This window comes from Garra rufa, unplaced genomic scaffold, assembly GCF_049309525.1.
Source record: "Garra rufa unplaced genomic scaffold, GarRuf1.0 hap1_unplaced_059, whole genome shotgun sequence".
Lineage (NCBI taxonomy): Eukaryota > Metazoa > Chordata > Actinopteri > Cypriniformes > Cyprinidae > Garra > Garra rufa.
The window spans coordinates 3,323-27,176 of record NW_027394334.1 but is presented as its reverse complement, the minus strand read 5'-3'; the positions used below and the strand labels follow the sequence as shown (position 1 = coordinate 27,176).

Below are 23,854 nucleotides of genomic sequence, written 5' to 3'. Positions count from 1 at the left end.
CATGTGACACTGAAGACTGGAGTAATGATGCTGAAAATTTAGCTTTGATCACAGGAATAAATTACATTTTAAAATATATTCAAATAGAAAACAGTTATCTTAAATAGTAAAAATATTTCACAATATTGCTGTTTTTGCTGTATTTTGGATCAAATAAATGCAGGCTTGTGAGTAGAAGAGACTTCATTCAAAAACATAAAAATATCTGGTAGTGTATATGTATAGTATATACAGTCAAGCCCGAAAATATTCATACCCCTGGCAAAATCTGACTTAAAGTTACTTTTATTCAACCAGCAAAGTTTTTTTGACTGGAAATGACACAGGCTTCTCCCAAAAGATAATAAGACAATGTACAAGAGGCATCATTGTGGAAAAAAAATATTTTTCAGCTTTTATTTACATTTGAACAAAAAGTGGTATGTCCAAAATTATTCATACCTTTTGCAAACTGTCACAGTCTATGGGAAAATCCAAAGTTCTATACCATTCCAAATAGTCAGGTGAAAAATAGAAGCTCTCTGCTGTTGGTTTGTGGACAGTTATGGCTAAGACAAAGGAGCTCACTGAGGACCTGCTCACAAGTCAGGAAAGGGCTATAAGACCACAAAGTGGTACAGTGCAAAGTATTATTTTAAAAATACAAGACGTTCCGCACTGTGAAAAATCTCAGAGGTTGTGGTCGGAAGCCAAAAGTGACACCTGTGCTGGCCAGGAGGATAGTGAGAGAGCTAAAAAAAGAATGCAAGGATCACCACCAAGGCCATCCTGATGAATCTGGGCTCTGCTGGTGGCAACATCTCCAGGCAGACAGTCCAACAGACACTGCACACCGCTGGGTTCCACGGACGCAGACCAAAGAGGACACCACTTCTCCAGATAAGACACACAAAAGCCCACTTGGCCTTTGCAAATGCTCATCTGGAGAAAGAAGAAGACTTCTGGTCTTCTGTTTTATGGTCAGATGAAACAAAAATTGAATTGTTTGGCCACAATGATGTAGCATTCATTAGGTGTAAAAAAGGAGAAGCCTTCAACCTTAAGAACATCTGTCACTGGCAAACATGGTGGTGGGAACCTAATGTTTTGGGGGTGTTTTTCAGCCGGTGGACCAGGGAACCTAATCACAGTGAACGGCACCATGAAAAAAAGGAGCAATACATCAAAATTCTCAACAACAACATCAGGCAGTCTGCAGAGAAACTTGGCCTTGGGCACCAGTGGACATTTCAGCACGACAACGACCCAAAACACACAGCAAAAGTGGTGAAGAAATGGTTAGCAGACAAAAACATTAACCTTTTCCAGTGGCCCAGCCAGAGTCCTGACTTAAATCCTATTGAGAATCTGTGGAGGGAGCTAAAGATCAGGGTGATGGCAAGGAGACCCTCCAACCTGAAAGAGTTGGAGCTCATCGCTAAAGAGGAATGGACAAAAATACCAGTGGAGACATGCAAAAAGCTGGTCAGCAATTATAGGAAGAGTTTGATTGCTGTAATAGGCAATAAAGGCTTTTCTATTGATTATTGAGAAGGGTATGAATAATTTTGGACATGCCACTTTTTGTTCAAATGTAAATAAAAGATGAGTAATCATTTTTTCCACAATGATGCCTGGGAGACGTGTGTCATTTCTAATAAAAAAAACTCGCTGGTTCAATAAAAATAAACTTTAAGTTAGAATTTGCCAGGGGTATGAATAATTTCGGGCTTGACTGTATTTGTATTTATTTATTTATTTATTTATTTATTTATAATGTGTATTATATATCTATTTACAGTTAAACTACTATTGAATATTATATTGTCAGAAAAAAAAATATCCTTAATGCTTTAAAATGGCCTGTCAGTTAGTTTTTCCCACAGTTCACCTACTAACACACTATATCCACTACTGATCCTACTTCCAGGAGCTGCTAAACATCTTGAGGGTGAAAGTCTCATGAGTCTTATTGCTACACCACAGTGTAATAGAAGAGGTTTGGCAGAGGAGCTCTGTTATGAGCTCAAAGCTCAATGAGGAGTTTAAGAGCTTTAGCCTTTAGCATTCCTCTATTCCGCTGCGAGGAGTAACTTTTATTGTTACTCCAATAAAACACTCAATTGAGTCCGGAAACAGACTTTTCCACTCACAGCAGTTGAGACCATGAGTGGCCTGAAGCTTTATTGCTCATAGAGACCAAGTGTTTTATTAGCCTACAAAGAGCCGCTCTCCTGTTTAAAAAAGCGGTAAATTAGCACCTGATATGCAATAATGTACAAAAATGCACTGAGTAGGTTATAATGTGCTTATTGCTTTCATTTGACTTCTATTAAACATTACTAAACATTAATGTGTATTTAAGTTTTTCAGTGCATGTATTGCATATAAGTGAATATCTGAAGTGGTCTTTGGGTTTCAGTGTTTTTTTTTTTTTTCCCACTGACGCAAACATCTCCAACCACAGACAGATAAAGCACACGTACCAACTGAACAACAGGAAATGTTGCACTATTCAAGCGTGAGCTCATTTAGCCGCAAGCCTAAACAATAATGCAGCACTCGCAGACATTGTAGTTGATCTACCTGTATCACTTTCTTTACTTTCTTTACTTCACACTCACCTTTTCCTCCACTGATTGGTTTGAGATACAACGCCAGCTCCTCCACACAGATCCTGCACACTTCATAATGTCTCGTGTCTTCAACACTGCCCACACTCACAATCTCTCCCTCCGGAACCTGCAGAGAAAAACAAGCATTGGCAGATATGAAACACCACCACAAGAGTTCTATTTATGACACTGTGACGTCAGTGTTAAACAGCATATTGATCACTGGTGAATATTACCAGCTTGGAGGGAAACAAAGTGAAAATATTAGATGGTAATGAAGAAAATTATTACATAATCCAAACAATAAAAAATAGAATTGAATTGTGAGAAATATAATTAGAATTACGAGATACAAACTTACAATTGAGAGAAATATACTTAGAATTATGATATATAAACTCAGAATTAAGAGAAAAAAAGTCAGAATTGTGAGAAATAACCCAGAATTGTGGAAAATAGAATTTACAAGATATAAACTTACAATTGAGTGAAATTTACTTAGAATTACGAGATATAAACTTAAAAATTGCGAGAAACATACTTACAATTATGAGATATAAACTCAGAATTGTGGGAAATACACTTCGAATTATGAGATATAAACTTAGAATTAAGAGAAATACACTTACACCGTGTCTACACCGGACGCGAGTGGCGCGACGTGACAAAATACAATAGACCCTATTATGCTGCCTACACTAGATGCGGCGTGGGACGCACGGGGCGGCGCGGCGCAACACGGCAAATCTCCGACAGTAATCTGCTGCCGCGTTCTATTAATGACGTGCTCACACAAAGTTTAAATGATTTGCAACGGTCGTTTTGTCGCGTCCGGTGTAGACACGGTGTTAGAATTATGAAATATAAACTTATAATTAAGAAAAATATACTTAGAATTATGAGATATAAACTCTGAATTAAGAGAAAAAAAGTCAGAATTGTGAGAAATAACCCAGAATTGTGGAAAATAGAATTTACAAGATATAAACTTAGAATTGAGAGAAATTTTCTTAGAATTATGAGATATAAACTTAAAAATTGAGAGAAATATACTTAGAATTATGAGATATAAACTTAAAATTAAGAGAAATACACTTAGAATTACGAGATATAAACTTAGAATTAAGAAAAATATACTTAGAATTCCGAGATACAAACTTAGAATTGAGAGAAATATACTTAGAATTAGGAGATATAAACTCAGAATTAAGAGAAAAAAAGTCAGAATGTGAGAAATAACCAAGAATTGTGGAAAATAGAATTTACAAGATATAAACTTAGAACTGAGAGAAATTTACTAAGAATTATGAGATATAAACTCAGAATTGTGAGAAATATGAGATATAAACTTAGAATTTTTAGAAATTTAGAATTACGAGATATAAACTTAGAATTTTGAAAAATTTACTTATAATTATGAGATATAAACTTAGAATTGAGAGGAATTTACTTATAATTACGAGATATAAACTTATAATTACGAGAAATAAACTTAGAATATTTAGAAATTTAGAATTACGAGATATAAACTTAGAATTTTTAGAAATTTAGAATTATGAGATATAAACTTTGAATTTTGAGAAATTTACTTATAATTATGAGATATAACTTAGAATTGAGAGGAATTTACTTATAATTACGAGATATAAACTTAGAATTTTGAGAAATTTACTTATAATTATGAGATATAAACTTAGAATTGAGAGAAATATACTTATAATTACGAGATATAAACTTATAATTACGAGAAATAAACTTAGAATATTTAGAAATTTAGAATTACGAGATATAAACTTAGAATTTTTAGAAATTTAGAATTATGAGATATAAACTTTGAATTTTGAGAAATTTACTTATAATTATGAGATATAACTTAGAATTGAGAGGAATTTACTTATAATTACGAGATATAAACTTAGAATTGAGAGGAATTTACTTATAATTACGAGATATAAACTTAGAATTGAGAGGAATTTACTTATAATTTCGAGATATAAACTTAGAATTGAGAGGAATTTACTTATAATTACGAGATGTAAACTTTAGAATTACGAGATATAAACTTAGAATTTTGAGAAATTTACTTATAATTATGAGATATAAACTTAGAATTGAGAGAATTATACTTATAATTACGAGATATAAACTTAGAATTTTGAGAAATTTACTTATAATTACGAGAAATAAACTTAGAATATTTAGAAATTTAGAATTACGAGATATAAACTTTGAATTTTGAGAAATTTACTTAGAATTATGAGATATAAACTTAGAATTGAGAGAAATATACTTAAAATGATAAGATATAAACTCAGAATTCTGAGGAAAAAAGTCAGAATTTTGAGAAATAAACTCAGAATTAAGAGAAATATATTCAGAATTGTGAGATATAAACGCAGAATTAAGAGAAATATATTCAGAACTGTGAGATATAAACTCTGAATTTTGGAAAATACACTTAGAATTACGGGATATAAACTTAGAATTGAGAGAAATATAGTTAGAACTGTGAGATATAAACTCTGAATTTTGGAAAATACACTTAGAATTACGGGATATAAACTTAGAATTGAGAGAAATATAGTTAGAACTGTGAGATATAAACTATGAATTGAGAGAAATATACTTATACAAACTCAAAATTGTGAGATATAAAGATTGCAGAATACTGAGTGTGCTGTGCATCTTGCAATTCTGACTTTTTTCTTAGAAAATCATTTCTTAGAAATTAATTTCTTGTAAAACTTCCAAAAAAAAGTTTTGAGCTTCACAGCCCAGAAACACAGCAATTCAAAATCTCTAAAGCAATCATATCAATCATAACAGCATGCCCCACTCACCGGCGCCCCCACCAGCTGCAGGAGGGCACAGTTGACAGGCAGCACATCAATGTCAGTGCTAATGGCCGTCTGGTCAAAAGGACAGGCCTTGCGGTGCAGTTTGTGCAGGCAGGTCTTGCAGACGGTGTGCGAGCAGCCCAGGCTGATGGGCTTGTGGCTGCAGGCGTCAAACTCATTGTAGCAAATGGGGCAGGATAGAAACTCAGTCCATTGAGCTGCCTGCACCGGCATCCTGTGACCTCCAGGTGGAACAATCACGCTCAGGTAGATCGCATGACGCCTCGCCCCGGCGCCTTAAACACACCTGAAGAGAGAAGAACATAAATTTATACAAGAAATCTGAGTTCAAAGATTTTTAAGAAAAAAATCATGATTCGCCAATAACATTTGTACTAAAATTGGCCTTGCTGAAGAACATTGCTTTGTGTTCTCAGGTGATAAGTCTTCTTTATAGAGTATCATACATTTGTGCGAAAAGCACTTAACAAAAGAAAACTTTTGTTAAAAACAAATTCATGTATGAAGGCATTGAATTACGCAGAGGTTTTTTGCTCTGTTCATTAAAATAACCAATTTATTTTGACTTGATTTGTTTGTTCATGAATCAGACTACACAGGTGGTGCTTTGTCCGTGTAACGCTTTTTTTCTTGTACCAGTTGCTTCTTTCTTTGTAAACTGAACTACATTGGTGGCGGTGTTTGTTTTTGCATGTAATATGTTTTTTTTTTTAACTTGTGCCATTGCTTGATTCAATTCAACCAATTCATTTGACTAATAAGAGTAATTTCTTCATGATTTTGACTACATAGGCGGTGTTGTTTGTTTTTGCGTGCAATGTTTTTTTTTTTTTTTTTTTGGTTGTGCCAGTTACTCGATTCATAAAAAGAGTCAATTCATTTGACTAACAAGAGTTATGTCTTCGTAAATTGGACTACATAAACGGCGCTGTTTGTTTTTACGTGTAATATGTGTTTTTTACTTGTGCCAGTTGCTTGATTCATTAAAACAACCAAATCATTTGACTAATAAGAGTCATTTCTTCATGATTCAGACTACATAGATGGTCTTGTTTGTTTTTGCATGCAATGTTTTTTTTTTTATCTTGTGGCAGTTGCTCAATTTATTAAGACAACCAATTATTTTTTTTTTTTACTTGTGCCAGTTGCATGATTCATTAAAGGGGTTCCTATTATGCTTTTTCACTTTTTGAATTTTAGTCAGTTATGCTGGAGCTGGTTTCAGGCATGTAAATATTGAAATAAATTTGCACAATAATGATAATATCATGTATCGGAATATTTTTTACTCACCCTCCATGCATCCTAGGTATATGACTTCCTTCTTTCAGATGAATGCAATGGAAGTTATATTAAAAATTATCCTGGCACTTTCAAGCTTTAGAACAGTATAGAACGGATCCATAATAAAAAGTGCCTCACATGGCTCCGGGGGGGTCAATAAAAGCCTCCTGTAGCGAACCGATGTGTTTTTGTAAGAAAAACATCCATATTTAAAACGTAAGAATCACTTTAATCTAACTTGTGCTAACAGTTGTACACAGAACTTGCTGCTTTGGGAAGGGGCGTGGCAGGACTGAAACGCTGTCTAAGCTGTTCACCAATCGCAACGCAGTGGGACTGCTAACCAATCACAACACATTTCATTTTTCGGAAGACGGGCCTTCATCAAACCCGGAGCTAATCGAGCCATTTGTGCCAGGCTGGGGAGAAAGCTATTGTAATAATGTAAATTATGTGAAAAATAATGTGTTTTTCGAACCACCAAGCATGAGAGCATGTTCTAGTGCACCCCCAAAACAAAATAAAGACTTTGTAAAAGAGCATAATAGAACCCCTTTAAAAAAACCAATTAATTTGACTTATAAGAGTCATTTGTTCATGAACCAGACTACATAGATGGCACTGTTTGTTTTTGCATGTAATACGTGTTTTTCATGTTGCTCGATTTATTACTAGAGCCAATTACAAGAGTCATTTCTTTGCGAATTTGACTACATAGGTAGCGCTGTTTGTTTTTGCATGCAATATGTGCTTTTTTTCTTGTGTCAGTTATTCGATTTATTAAAAGAATCAATTAATTTCACTAACAAGAGTAAATTGGACTTACATAGGTAGCGCTGTTTGTTTTTGCGTTGAATATGTTTTTTTTATTTTTACTTGTGCTAGTTGCTTAATTCATTTTTTTTTTTATTTGACTAAGACTAATTTCTTAGTGAATTGATCTATATAGGTGGTGCTGTTTGTTTTTGCGTATGTTTTTATTCTTTTTTTTTACTTGTGCCAGTTGCTCGATTTTATTGAGAGAACAAATTCTTTTTTTTTTTTACTTGCACCAGTTGCACAATTAATTGAAAGAACCAATTATTTTTTACTTATAATAGTCATTGTTTGTAATTTGGACTACATTCTAATCATTACATTTGTAATCATGGACTACGATTCTTCAAGAAGAACCAATTCGTTTTATTTTTTACTTGTGCCCGTTACTCGATTAATTAAAAGAATCTGTTAATTTGACTAGCAACGGTTATTTATTTGTGAATTGTACTACATATGTGGCACAGTTGCATGATTTTTTTTTTATTTGTGACAGCTGTTTGATCCATTAAGAGAACCAATTCATTTCATTTTTACTTATGCCAGTTGCTTGATTCATTAAAAGAACCAATCTATTTGACTAAGAGGCATTTCTTCATGATTTGGACTACATAGGTGGTGCTGTTCATTTTTGCGTGCAATATGTGTATTTTTTTACTTGGTCAGTTGCTTAATTCATCAAAAAAACCTATTCATTTTTTTAATTGCGCCAGTTGTTTGATTCATTAAAAGAATCAATTTGACTTACAAGAGTAGGTGGCGCTGTTTTTGCGTGTAACACACGTTTTAATTTTTTATTTACTTGTGCCAGTAAGAAGCCCCTCAGAACATCCTAGCAAACACCCAGAATCCCTTAGCAACCACCCAGCAACATCCAGACATCATGGCGCTCATATTTTCTTTCAAGATACTCATTCTCTCTCTCACTTCCTTGCTCTCTGATGTCATTTCTTGTTGCCATCAGCTCTCAGCTCTAGGAATAAATTGTCTTGCACTCAGACTCATTCATGTTCTTCACCTCTCCATTCACTCAACCCCTCCCTCACGCTTTCTCGAGATCCCTTTATTTGTTCCGAATTTGTGCTCTTCAGGGACTTCCTGAGGGACAGAAGGTGGAGCAGATAAGCGTGATTTACAAACAGCCATCAGCACTGTGTGGATTGAAACCCCACATTAAACACACTTCACAAACCCCAGTGAAAAAGCCAGGGAGAGGAACAGCTGAAAAATGGCTTTATCTTCGCCAGCGCCTCATGGATGACTCTTGTTGGAAAATGTAAAATTACAGCGGTAAAAGAAATCATTCATTCCCCTACTTGGACACCACACAGAGCTTCAGCTGCCACGCAACTGCTGTTTTAGCACCTGCTGACCGAACCCCCTCGACTGATGTCTGTTCCTCCAGGAAAAGCTTCGGTGACACTTCATACCCCTGACAGAACCACCATGTCATGCTAAGTTATGCAAGGGCCCCTACTGCTGTTGGGAATCAATCATTTGTCAGGGAGGAACTCATACCTTTGGCCATGTGGGCACTACTCTCTTTCAGTAATTTATATTCATCAAACTCTTAAAAGTACAACAAAAACACGAGCCAAATTTCTTGTAAAGGCATGAAAATGAATGCCAGTACATCTTAACTGTTAAGTAAAAGAAAGCCATCATGTATAATATTCAAACTAAAAGGTGTAAGTTTATTCTCAACGTAAGAAAAAACACAAAGCAATATGCAATATCAACGGCGTTAGTTTTAAATACTACCCTATTATAAACAATTCAGCATATTAAATGCAACGTTAATAAAAGAAATGCAATGCATAAAGTAACACTTGAAGTAGGCTAGATAGCAAGTTATTGCGCATATATTAAACATTTATGCAACTACGCACCATGTAAGTGAAACATCCACAGCGTAGCTCGATTCCGCTCTCGCGAGTCATATTTCCACGCTGCTGCTGAATTTAATGTCGCGGGGTTCACGCGTGCGACAAAACGTGTTCGTGGGGTTTGAAGATAGTTGCGGTGGTGGGTTTCAGGGTGTGAGTAATGGTCACGAGGAGCATCACGATGCGAGAGGGAATACTGTTATTTACACGCCCACTCCATCACGCGAGTGAACATCATCAATACACTTTACATACATTAACTAGTGCGGGCGTCTGTGTGTCTTTTAGATGTTACATTTATATTTATTTACGAATGTATTACAAACATGGCGTTTTTAAAAGTCATGCATATCGCAGCAGTGACGCTTGGAAGTAATACAGGCTCAATTGGGCTTGTTTGAACTGAGCACGTCGTGTGTGGAACGTGGTGCAACACAAAAAATACAAAAGATCACTTCAAGCTCATAAACAGGAAATCACTTCACTGTCTTGTGACCATGTGACTAGGGCACTGCAGAAAATAGAAACTCTAAGGTTAAACAGGAAAATGTTTGCAACTATTAGCATTATTATGAAAGTTATTTACTATTTTACAGTAAATCATTACATTACAAAATTCAAGGGAAGACTATACACACACTCCTGGACTTCTAAATATTTCATTGAAGTGTATACATGTGACCCTGGACCACAAAACCAGTCATAAGTAGCATGGGTACATTTGTAGCAATAAACAAAAAATACATTGTATGGACTACATTTATCGTTTTTTATTTTATGCCACAAAATCATTAGGATATTATTAAAGATCACGTTCCATAAATTTCATACCGTAGAAATATCAAAACTTAATTTTTGATTAGTAATATCCATTGCTAAGAACTTCATTCTGACACCTTTAAAGGCAATGTTCTCAGTATTTCGATTTTTTGCACCCTCAGATTGCAGATTTTCAAACAGCTGGCCAAACAAAGTTGTATTCCTAGCCTAACAAAGCATGCATCAATGGAAAGTTTATTTATTCAGCTTTAATTTGATGTATAATTCTGACCCTTATGACTGGTTTTGTGGTCCAGGGTCAAATGTGAGTATACAACGGCATAAATATTTACAGTTATTTCAACCCTCTCATATCCCGACCAACATCAGCTGGGACAAAACATAAAAAATGATCACTTTCAGCAACACAGTTTGCACCTGGCTCCACGTTGTAGGCCTACTACTAGTCCCTTGATGGATAGTCCCTTGTGTTTCATGGAAAGCACTTGCTCCAATATATTGACAGGCCCAGAACCTGAACCCTAGGAATGCTGAGGGGTAAGGCGTGCAAATGTGCACTTGAGAATATCTTTAGGTCACTGTGACCCCAAAGTCGGAACATCCTGTCCTTGTCATCCCATACACCTTCTCTGTCTTCTTATTACTTCTACACACGTAAACCATTTTGCCCCACCAACAGACACAAGTTTGAATAGATAGCAAATCTGCACTCCTTACATTTAATTTTCAATGGCAAATCTGTATACAGAACATAAAAAGATGGTCACCAAAGTGATGGGTCAATTTCTCATCTTCAGTTGACTTCTCAACCACTGTTGTTATTGTAGAAATCACTTGTAGTCATGCTATGGTCTAAACATCAGCAAGAACATCATCTATGTTCTAAGAACGAATACTAACGTTCTCATTAAGTTATGAAAACGTCGTTTATGAACGTTCTCTGGATGTCATTGTAGGAACATTCCTTTTAAATGTTCTCTAAACGTTCTGAAACAAATAGTAAGGTTTTAAAAATGTCGTCCAACGTTGAAACTGAAACGTTTCAAATATGTTAACTTTCCTGGAAGAACGTTTGTTCATTACTTTGAGAGAATCTTGCCAGAATGTTAGCTGCATTACCTCCGGCCTCCTTAAGAAAGACTATTTTATTAATATTTCATACTGGCTGCTGCTTGCCATGTTGTTACGCCTGTTAATGACTATACTGTACATATATTGTGTCAAGTAACGTAAAAATGTGGTAACGACTACACTGATTCAAGTCAAAAAACGATTACAATTTAATATGCCAGACTTGAGTTTGAGACTACAGCGATTACAGAATGGAATCAGGTAGAATCCCCCTCAAGGTAGACGCCACCATCAAGGTAACCACAATGCATCTGCACTCTTCACACTGTATACTGAAACCGAAACTACTTAAATTTATTGCCTCTTTATGTAAGTATTGCGTTTTTGTATAATGTGTCTTTCAAATGTAAAGAAATATGACCATCATTATTAGTATACATGGAAAATGAACACTATAATGCCTTGGGTGGATATAATGAATGAAACGTGCCAGAATCAATTGTTCTTAAGACGCGGAAGTCTTTGAGCGCGAATTGTGTTTGATGGTGTTGTGCAACTTCACTGACAGCTGCGCACTTATAAACTTATTCTAGTGCGGATAAACTTTATACAACGTGGATCATTCGTTCTCAAAATAATCATGAAATTGACTATTCACTGATTATTATTCATGACAATTAACTTCATTAGACATTGAAATAACGGCATTAAATTATAATGCTGATATAATATTCAAAGCACACAATGAATACGCCAAACGCAATAAGCATTCTTGCGCAAATAATTAGCTGTACAAAAAACTTAAAGCAACGCGACATGCTGTTGCTCATGCATCACTGTCTATTTGTTTTCACGCACAAAGTCTGAAAAAATAATCTTACTTAATATAAGAATGATGTTGCATAATGATTTCGCGCACATCTTTGAGCAGTGCGCGCCACACCAGCATCTATCCTCAATAATACTTCCCAATACTGTCAAAGTCGCGCGTCTTGCACTTACCGTAGGCGATACAGAGTATCATCATATCCGTCCATAGTTTATGTGCACTTCGCCATCAAGAGCAAATTCTTCATCGCATTCAATTATTCACAGCCGAGCCGAACTTGTTTCCCCCGATTTTTTGGCGTCCTTTTATTCCGTCCGGATATCACATAAAAGCGTATATGTAATTTCCAGAGATTTGGGAGCGCATTCCCTGACAGCGCGACATGTTCAGCATGAGCAGGTACACTCCCATGACCGTCAGCGACTATACGAAAACTACTATGACCAAGACGTATATTTACATATTAAAAAGCCAAACCTCTGCCATTGGATGACGACAACATGACGTCTGCGTTAGCTAATCAATATTCATGAGCCAAGCATTCACCTGTACAAAAAAGGCACAAACCTGTCACTCAAGCGGATTTCTAAGGTAGAAAAGCTAAAAGATACATCGTTGTACCTTATTTACCCTTAAATTGTATCTATTATTAGCTTAGAGGTAAATATTACTACTTTAAATAACTTTATTCTTTTAATGCGGAAGCCTTTTGTGAGACTGTTTGCAGTACAAACCAGTTTGTTCATAATTAAAATAATATGGTAAGACACACCAATTTGCAATATCAAGCAGCAAAACGAGCTGTTTTGTACAGCTAAAAATAGCTGGATGTGGATGAGACCGGAAGCCAGACACATAAAATTTACAAATAGCCGCGCCCACTCTTACGGGAGGAAAAAGGTGGATAGTTGGCTACCTAGTGACAGTTTTGTAGGCAGGGTTGCCAGGTTTTCACAACAAAACCTGCCCAATTGCTACTGAAAACAGCCCAAAAGTAGCCCAATCGTGTTTCGAGGGTGGCCCCCGTTTCGGGGGTAAAATACAATTTTTTTTGGCAGGATTCCCATGGTAAAATTAGCATTCCAAGGGCTAAGTATAACGTTATTGGGGTCGCTTTAACCCACGGACATGAAAAACAACCTGTGGCAACAATATTAAAATAGCTCAATTCCGCTGGAAAACCACAGACTTGGCAACACGGTTTGTAGGCTACCTTTTGTAAATGTTTTTCTTAATCAATTATTAGTAAGTTATTGCATTCGGAAGAGAAATGAATCAGTCATATGACAGCTTGTGGTTGTTGTTTTTCTTTAAAATCAGTATTATTTATAAATTAATTAATTAATTAATGCTGTGGGTTTGTTTCTTTGTTTAATAACTATGCTAATACACATTTAGAACCAATTATACTGCCTCTAAAAATATGGAAAGTCATTTAAAGCAAGAATTCTGTTAATATTTGGAATTATTTCATCATGGCAACAGACTAGCCCTAGCTGAGGGGGGCGGATGTAATAAAAATAGCTTTTTTCTCATTTTGCCTCATCAAAAGTAATAACCACAGTCTTTCAAAACTATACTCCTTATTCATTCCTTACGACTCCAAGCTTTGCTCTCTAAAGTTACCAAGCAACCTTCTTATTGCTTAATTAATATTTATCAGCCAAGCCTTCGCCATAGTAGGTTTCGCAACTTGAAAGATCCGTCCAGCAGTGAGATTCAGACTCGATATCACTCCGCTGCGGATGCTCGCATCCAGAATTGAGCTGTGGATGCGCTTGTTTTAACTTCAGATGACTCGGTTGGATCCTGAAACTGTGCTGTTTACAGTAGAATATCGCAGAGAATGTTGTTGCTGATTATTATGCAGGGTACTATTTTCATGTAGGGGGCAAGGATAAAGATGTAAAGGGGCAAAGCCGGAACAAGCCGCTTTTCGAGGCGTAGGCTGCATGTATTTTAAAGAGACAGAGATGCTTTAGTTGAACGATAGGGGATCATGTGGATCTGTTTGTTCATGTGCCTGGACGAAAATAGGAAATATAATGAGTAGAGGATCGATTAGTAAACTTGAACATCTTGAAATGGTCCATAAAAAGTTAATTTGCCTCGATGAAATAGGCTATACAAAGAGAATCCTCATGGGAATCTACTGTAGGCTATAGACTTATGCTAGTGAAAGAATCCTTTGACCAAATGGCACAATGCTTAGTCCTTTACTGGAGCTTTTTGAGGGAGTGAACTGTTTAAAATTATAATGTGTGTGAACTCAAGATCACACTTTCTGTTTCGGCTTCACTGATCTCTTTCATGGAGAAGTAGATACAGTAGCAGGTGCAATTGTATGTTTTATGTTCAAAATGATGTATGTGCAAATTTTTTTTATAAAATCCAGACTGAAGTAATATGTGACCCTGGACCACAAAACCAGTCATAAGTAGCACGGGTATGTTTGTAGCAATAGCCAAAAATACATTGTGTGGGTCATAAAATTTGAATGCCAAAAATCATTAGGATATTAAGTATATCATCATGTTCCATGAAGTTATTTTGATTAGTAATATGCATTGCTATAAACTTCATTTGGACAACTTTAAAAGCTATTTTCTCAATATTTAGATTTTTTTTTTCACCCTCAAGATTCCAGATTTTCAAATCTCAACAAAATATGGTCCTATCCTAACAAACCATATATCAATGGAAAGCGTATTTAGTCAGCTTTCAGTTGATATTGTATATAAATCTCAATGTCAAAAAATTGACCTTAAGACTGGTTTTGTGGTCAAGGGTCACATATGGTCTTTCAATGTGTATGGCCTAGTGCAGGGTGTCTCCCAGCCCTGTTTTTTACGTTGATATTTTAGTTCAGGATATTCATAAAGGTCTTTTTGTGAAAAAGAAAAGTAGAAAAATAGATAGACTGTCATCATGTTAACACATTTACCCCCATTCACTCACTTTTCATTTGTATTACAGTAAATCCCAAGTGAGAGAGATATTATTGATACGTTGGAGACACCATCTGGCCTTTGACAGACACTGCAGTCCTACAGTACACATAAACGGGATTTATTCTACAGGATTTTACTGCTAAATCATACATCTTTCGGTGTCGTGCTCTTTAAATTTCCCACAGATTTACAATAATGAAAGGTTTCACCAAAAAGTACAAAGCAGGGCCTGAATCTCAAAAAAGGAAACACTAGTATCCACCTTTTTCTTCAACGAGGAAGTACTGTAAGCCTATGGGTGAGACCTTCGACGCTATAGAGAAATAACAAGAAGAATACCAACGTGCAGTAAATGGTAAAACTGTTTGCACTACAATCCAGTGTGTTCATAATTATTAACACATTAAAATAACATGGTATAACACACCAATTTGCAATATCAAGCAGCAAAACGAGGTGTTTTGTACACCTAAAAATAGCTGGACGAGGTTGAGACCGGAACATTGACACAAAATTTAGAAATGGCCGTGCCCGTTCTTATGGGAAGAAAAAGGTGGATAGTGTTTGAAAAGAGGCTTTGGAAATGTTGATCCTAACCTAAAGGTACAGTTAAGGCTAACTATTTTAATGAGCTATTTAATTTTTTAATTTTTCAAGACTAATTTGAGGAAATAAAATAGAAAATAAAATTGATTAAATATTTTAATTAGCATTTTAAATAAAAATGATTATTTAAATGGATAGCTCTTACAAACCTTGCATGTGCAGTATAATTTAAGAAAAGTTTTATTGAAGCACAAGGGGGCGCTCTTTGCACACTGTGACTTTCAGATCTTCCTTTTTGGATATTAATGGGTTCTTTCATCTCTCTGCCGATCTGTTGTTATGGTTCACTGGAGCACCTTACATTGTTACTAAGCTGCTGAACTCTGCAACTCCTGCAAAGTGTTTGTTTGGACGATGTTTTCTAGCCAGCGTCTGGTCTTTTGATGTAGTTTCTGCTTCCCTGACTGAAAAAATATCTGGCAATGGGAAATCCAGTCACCTGTTTTCGAAAACGATCAATTAAAGGACTAGTTCAGTTAACATCTTGTAAAATGAAAAGCTGCATGTTTGTAGGAAACATCTCTATCATTAAGATGTTTTTAACTTCAAACTTTTGCTTCTCCAAGATGTATAGATCATCCAAGATGTAGATGAGTTTGTTTGTTCATTAGAACAGATTTGGAGAAATGTAGCATTCACATCACTTGCTCTCCAATGGATCCTCTACAGTGAATGGGTGCCATCAGAATGAGAGTCCAAATAACTGATGAAAACTACACAATAATCCACAAGTAATCCACACCAATCCAGTCCACCAATTAACATCTTGTAAAAATGGAAAGCTGCATGTTTGTAAGAAACAAACCTATCATTAAAATGTTTTTAACTTCAAACTTTTGCTTCTCCAAGATGTAGATGAGTTTGTTTGCTCATCAAAACAGAATTGGAGAAATGCTCACCAACGGATCCTCTTAAGTGAATGGGTGCCGTCAGAGTAAATCCAAACAGCTGATAAAATCATCACAATAATCCACAAGTAATCCACACCACTCCAATCCATCAATTAACATCTTGTAAAAATGAAAAGCTGCATGTTTGTAAGAAGCAATTAATCATTAAGATGTTTTGAACTTCAAACTTTTGCTTCTCCAAGATGTAGATCATTCAAGATGTAGATGAGTTTGTTTGTTTATCAGAACAGATTTTGAGAAATTTAGCATTACATCACTTGCTCACCAACAGATCCTCTGAAGTGAATGGGTGCCGTCAGAATGAGAGTCCAAATAGCTGATAAAACATTGAATAATCCATAAGTAATCCACACCACTCCAGTCCACCAATTAACATCTTGTAAAAATGAAAAGCTGCATCATTGTAAGAAACATATCTATCATTAAGATGTTTTTAACTGCAAACTTTTGCTTCTCCAAAATGTAGATCATCCAAGATGTAGATGAGTTTGTTTGCTCATCAAAACAGATTTGGAGAAATACTCACCAACGGATCCTCTTAAGTGAATGGGTGCTGTCAGAATAAGAGTCCAAACAGCTGATAAATACATCACAATAATCCACAAGTAATCCACACCCCTCCAGTTCATCAATTAACATCTTGTAAAAAGAAAAGCTGCATGTTTATAAGGAAAAAAAATCTATCATTAAGATGTTTTTAAGATCAAACTTTTGTTTCTCCAAGATGTAGATCATCCAAGATGTAGATGAATTTGTTTGTTCATCAAAACAGATTTGGAGAAATGTAGCATTTACATCACTTGCTCACCAATGGATCCTTTGCAGTGAATGGGTGCCGTCAGAACGAGAGTCCAAATAGCAGATAAAAACATTACAATAATCCATAAGTAATCTTGTGAAATGAAAAGCTGCATGTTTGTAAGAAACAAATCCATCATAAACTTTTGCTTCTGACTAAAATAAAACTAAAAGTCCATAATCCATGCTTTCTCCAGTGAAAAAGTTATCTCGTCTGTGGAAACTTTCTCACCCATTATATATTAAGATTTTTTCCACATTTTATAAAAGTGGAAGTCTTTTTTTTTTTTACTTGTTTAAGAATTATTTCAAGAACAGTAGTTGCACCAAACATTCACAATTAATCTGGACTTTCAGATACAAAAGCCTCACAGAAAACTACATTTCAGCGTAGGATTTGTAATTTAATAGCTGAGTAAAAGACGTTTCTCTCTTGACCACAGTCACTTTCAAAACCCTATTCTTCACCTAAAATACAATTTCTATGACAATGTGTCATTAGTCAAGCAGAGGCATTCAGAGCAGGACAAGAGATAATTACAGAGCTCCTCAAATCAGTTTGTGGATAGAATGTCACAGGAATGCTAATGACAAATGTGCACTTCGTTTGAAAACAGATGCTGTGAGGAAGCGAATGTTGCCCACAACCTGATTGGACGCAGAACACAAGTTTGCATTTGTTGCTTTGATGCTTGAAGGATGTGCAGTGGCACAGGTAAATCATTAGAACAAAACTAATCCCTCGCATGTACAGTATCTGATGGATTGATGAGACAGCTTCCTCTCTGACCTGCAAAGAGTTGTCAGATCTGGAGACTATTATTAGTGGTCCTTTGTGTGTTTATGGGAGTGAACCTGGTTTTCTTGATCTCTGTTAAGCCTCTTAAGACAGGTTTTTCAGGTGGAAATGCATCAAATATTCAGGAGCAACATGACATATGACTAGTACGCGATCAGAGCTGTGTCTTAAAAATAAAACCCCCTTCCAAAGGGTTTGGTTTAGGGGTTATTTGCTTGATATTATGGATAATTTATTGTTGTTAAATGCATGTGAGATGTGTAACAGGGTCATCCACTATATAGAAACTTTTGTGGAATGGAAAGATTTCATGAATGTTTAAGGTTCTAGAAACATGGAACAGACTTTTTTTTTAACAGTTGGTAGCAATATGTTATATGAATCACATTAATCAAGTGGGTGGTTGTTGTCATTATTTATCTGCTTCTATGTTATTAATAAACCACATCTGTTTTAAAAAGTATGTTTGAGGTATATGAGTAAGGCATGTGATGACAAATGAAGATGAGGGGATGTAAGGATGATGCACTGAAAAAATGATTCATTGAATTTACTATTGTTTTTAAGGTAAGTGGTTGCAATCAATTTATTTTAGCTACATTTAAATAAACAAATTTAGTTGACCAACTTACCATTATTTTTACATAAATGCAGCTAAAATAAATTGTTTGCAACCACTTATCTTAAAAAAAATTAATAAATTCAATCAATCATTTTTTTCAGTGTGGGATAATGATGACAAAATGCAAACCTCTTCAAATAATGCTGCTAAGCTCCTGTGGTTGCTAAACAGACTCAAGCAAACCACAGATTTCATTTCACTCAACATCCAAAACCATTATACTTAAAAAGCCATAAGAAATTTCAGAGAGTGCCTGTACACTCTTAAAAATGAAGGTGCTTCACGATGTCATTGTCATAGAAGAAGCTTTTTGCCTAAATGGTTCCATAAAGAACCTTAAACATCTGAAGAACCTTTCTGTTTCACGAAAGGTTCTTTGTGGTGAAAGAAGGTTCTTCAGATTATAAAAAGGTAAAAAAGAAATGGTTCTTTAAAGAACCTTTGACTGAATGGTTCTTTGTGAAACCAAAAATGGTTCAACCTTTTAAAGCACCTTTTATTTTTAGGAGTGTAGCTTGAAAATGCTAATATGACTAAATGGTAAACTATGGTTCTTCCGAATATTGAGTTTTAGAAGCAACACATATAGTCCATTTTTGTAACTAACAAGTGTTCCATCCTCATTTTATAATAGAATTAATTAATGGATTTTGGCCAGAAGTGATGGTTTAAAGTTAAAACATCTTAATGATGGATTTGTTTCTAGATGTTCGCTTCACAAGACATTAACTGATGGACTGGAGTGGTGTGGATTACTTGTGGATTACTGTGATGTTTTTATCAGCTGTTTAGACTCTCATTCTGACGGCACCCATTTACTACAGGGGATCTGTTGGTGATGCTAAATTTCTACATGTTTAAAAGAGTAGTTCACTTTCAGAACAAAAATTTACAGATAATGTACTCACCCCCTTGTCATCCAAGATGTTCATGTCTTTCTTTCTTCAGTCGTAAGAAATTATGTTTTTTGAGTAAAACATTTCAGGATTTCTTTCCATATAATGGACTTCTATGGTGCCCTCGAGTCTGAACTTCCAAAATGCAGCTGCAAAGGGCTCTAAACGATCACAGCCGAGGAAAGATGGGTCTTATCTAGCAAAACGATGGCTTATTTTCTAAAAAAGAAATACAATTTATATACTTTTTAACCTCAAATGCTCATCTTGTCTAGCTCTGTGTGTACTCTGTGTAGAGATTAAAAAGCATATAAATTGTAAATGTTTTTAGAAAATAACCGATCGTCTCACTAGATAAGACCCTTCTTCCTCGACTGGGATCATTTAAAGCCCTTTGAAGCTGCATTTAAACTGCATTTTGGAAGTTCAAACTCGGGGGCACCATAGAAGTCCATTATATGGAGAGAAATCCTGAAATGTTTTCCTCAAAAAACATTCTTTACGACTGAAGGCAGAAAGACATGAACATCTTGGATGACAAGGGGGTGAATACATTATCTGTAAATTTTTGTTCTGAAAGTGAACTACTCCTTTAAAAACCCATAACAACTTTTAGAGAGAACCTGTAGCTAGAAAATGCTAATTTATGACTGAACAGTGAACTATGGTTCTTCTAAATCTAGTGAGTTTTTTTCACCCAAATCTAGTGAATTTCAGTAGCAATGCACACAAATACTGAGTAAAATAGTTCATTTGTATTACAACTGTTTATTACAACAATCCTCATTCTATAATAGAATTTACTTTAATCAAATTTATATACATTTTATATTAATTTAATTTGCATAGAGCTTATAGAATGACAAAAAACTAGTCAGCTTACATCACTAAGGGTGTGTTCACACTTGTCATGTTTGGTTCGATTAAAACAAACTCTGGTGCAATAGCTCTATTAATGTGGTTCATGTGAACGCTGCTATCTGAACCCTGGTGCGCACCAAACAAGCAAACCGCGACCGCTAAAAAGATGGGTCTCGGCCCGCTTTCACACAAACTCTGGTGCGGCCCGATTGAACTATGAACACAACGTGGACCAAATACTTCTAAACAAACCAAAAACAGGAAGTAATGACAAAATGTGACGCTATTCAGCATGATTTCACTAAGGGAACAAGTGGTGCATCCAAAACAAAATGAGCAGAGGGCAAACATGGAGCAATGAGGAGGTAAAGTGCCTTTTATGAGCTCCTTGTGAGTTTGCAGGTGGTAAAAATCATTAATATTAATGCAACAATGAGCATGCTTAGTCCAGCATACGGCATTAGGTGTAGTTGAACGATCACTGAAAGAGCACTGCTTTAAGTCGATCACTCGTTTTCCTTTTTGTTTGAGTGTTCGGTGAGTTCCAACCCGACCAATAAGGGGTGCATTTCCTAAAAGTATCGTTAGCTAACTATGGTTGTTAGTTCCAATTAACTCAATTTGTAATGATGGAACTTACGTACATAGTTGCTTTTGGGAAACGCACTACTATGCCTTTAGGTTCGGTATCTTTAGGTTCGCTGTCCAAAATGCCAGTGTGAACGCTACCAGTGGACCAGGACCAAATGTTTCATTTTCCATTTTGGTCTGGACTAGATGAATCAATCTAACTGATTTACAAGTGTGAACACACGCTAAGACTGTGTCTACAACAGACGTACCTGATTGCGTAACTCGCCTCATGGGATAGAATTGAATACCACTTAAGAATCAGAAGTAGTTAGTCTTTGACGGACTGTTTTATGAATACTGTAAATGTAGACACAATACTCTTTTTACATATGTTTTTTCCTCCTACATAGGGAAGTATGTATATTCGGATTTGGACTGCTGCCACTAATATTTCTTTCAACAAAACTGTTTAATTAGAATTAAATGGTAGACATTAATGTGAATCTTGTTTACAATGAGACACCTTAACATTGTTGTGGTTATCGCTATATAATTTGGGAGTGACTTAACATTTAAAGCACTCACTGCATTCATTATGGTCGTCATTCCCAAACCTTTGCTGTGTGCCTTGAAATGCTGTCTATGTAGATTCTTCACTAGCTTTTGGACAAGTTACAGAGTGGACCTAAAATTTTCAAAATTGAAATAATGGTTTATCCTGCACATCTGTCTGGACTGTGTTTATGTAAGACTGTTATCATAGTGTAAGCCTGTGCTAATCTTAGTGCTAACAACGCCAGTGGTTTTTAAAGGACTAAAAGCTCTTTAGCAACAATAATTTGCATGGTTCTTGTGTTGTAGTCCTTATTCTGCATGTTGTTTTGACAGGGCATTATGGATGGATGGGGTATTCCCCATTTAAAGTTCAGTGTCTCATTTCAGGGCAGCCGGAGAGTTAAAGAGTATGGCTAACTATTGTCTCTCACTGACACATGAACATGCTTGTGTCCCGGTGGGTGATTTTATCTTTCACGCATTTTAATTATGTTTGCTTCACTGGTTAGTGTACATCATTTAGCTGTGTTCTTTCATATGAAGTTTTTAATCAGCTGCTCACATGCTACTGTAGCTTAATGTCTCCCTTACTCTTGCGTATCATATTAAAAAAAGAGTCTGGTTACATTTTGGCAGAAGTTCATACAAGCGCATTATTTTTTACTCCACAAGTTGACTTAAAGAGTAATTAGTGGTGTTTAGCATCATTAATGCTATTGTTCAGGTCAGACTTCACTGGCGACTCAGTCAATGGCAATAGATTTTTTTTCACAGAAGTCACCAACAGTTTTTTTGGTGTTTGATAACAAATCTTTAGAAATTTTCTGACAAATATGTTTTTTTTTTTTTTTTATCAAATGTAAATGTATGTCCCAGTCACATTTTTTTTTGGTTAAATAAACATTACTTACACTTACTTACAGTTAGAAAAACATTTGTATTTTATATTTTTAGATTAACAATGTATCAATACTCTATTTATTAAAGCCGAGTATTTTTCCCAATAATAACTCAAGACAGTAGCAATTTAAACAATATATGTGACCCTGGACCACAAAATCAGTCATAAGGATCATTTTTTTAAACTGGGATTTATACAACAGGATAGGACAATATTTGGCCAAGATACAACAATTTAAAAATCTGCAATCTAAGGGTGCAAAAAAATTTAAATATTGAGAAAATCGTCTTTAAAGTTGTCCAAATGAAGTTCTTAGCAATGTATATTACTAATCAAAAATGAAGTTTTCATATATTTACAGTAGGAAATTTACAAAATATCTTCATGGAACATGATCTTTACTTAATATCCTAATCATTTTTGACATAAAAGAAAGATGGATCCTTTTGACCTATACCATGTATTTTTGGCAATTGTTACAATTATACCTGTGCTACATAAGACTGGTTTGATGGTCCAGGGTCACATATTTTATTTGTGATCATATGTTCAGCTATTCTTTTTAATAGTTAACATTGAACTATTTTTTAATTTTTCGGATCAGTCATCAAAACTTGGTAAATATTCATTACAGACGCAGAGATTTACTTTAAGTCATTTTAAGTCTTATTTTGACATAACAAAGTGGTTATATCGAAGTGTGTGAGTTGTTTACTTACGTTTTTTCAAATTAGTCTTCACATTAACGCCATTATATTGTCAATTGAGACTGATTTGCGAATGCTGAACGCACACAAACACAAGAGGCGGGATTTATCACATGAACCAATCACAGCTGATCATAACCAGTCATATCCAATCATATCACAATGAAGGCATTTGCCTTCTCTCACATAACTTTCCCCCAAACTTACCGCATGCTTTAGGGGGTCTATTAAAACTTAATGGGCTCAGGGGAGGTGAGAGAGATAACTTTACGTACTGTTGGACAATATTTCTTTAGAAAAATTAGTGATTTATACACTTTTAATATTATATTTTGTAATACTAGTGCTGTTTTAGTTTTGTACTATGTTTTTTTTTTCTCATCCAATATTTCAAGGAGGCACTGCCTCTAATAGCCTTTTTGTAAAATAACCATGAGAAGTGCTATAACCAAAAACATGTACTTAGCCCTATAATGCATGTCATTTATGTGCTTGGGCCAGTAATTGCTGCTTGCAGCTGTATTATTAGGCCTACATACCTATTTAGTATGTTTAT

The 23,854-nt window shown here is 35.3% G+C and overlaps 1 protein-coding gene across 1 annotated transcript; it reads right to left on the bottom strand.

Moving 5' to 3' along the window:
* Positions 1 to 2,603: 2,603 nt before the first annotated feature.
* On the bottom strand, positions 2,604 to 12,512 carry LOC141315921 (roquin-2-like; the record flags this gene model as incomplete). The annotated part of the gene is made up of 3 exons (XM_073832757.1): positions 12,292 to 12,512; positions 5,435 to 5,738; positions 2,604 to 2,721 (listed from the first exon to the last, which is right to left on the bottom strand). Coding segments are annotated over exons 2-3 (349 nt in total), but the record flags the coding sequence as incomplete, so codon positions are not given.
* Positions 12,513 to 23,854: the final 11,342 nt, after the last annotated feature.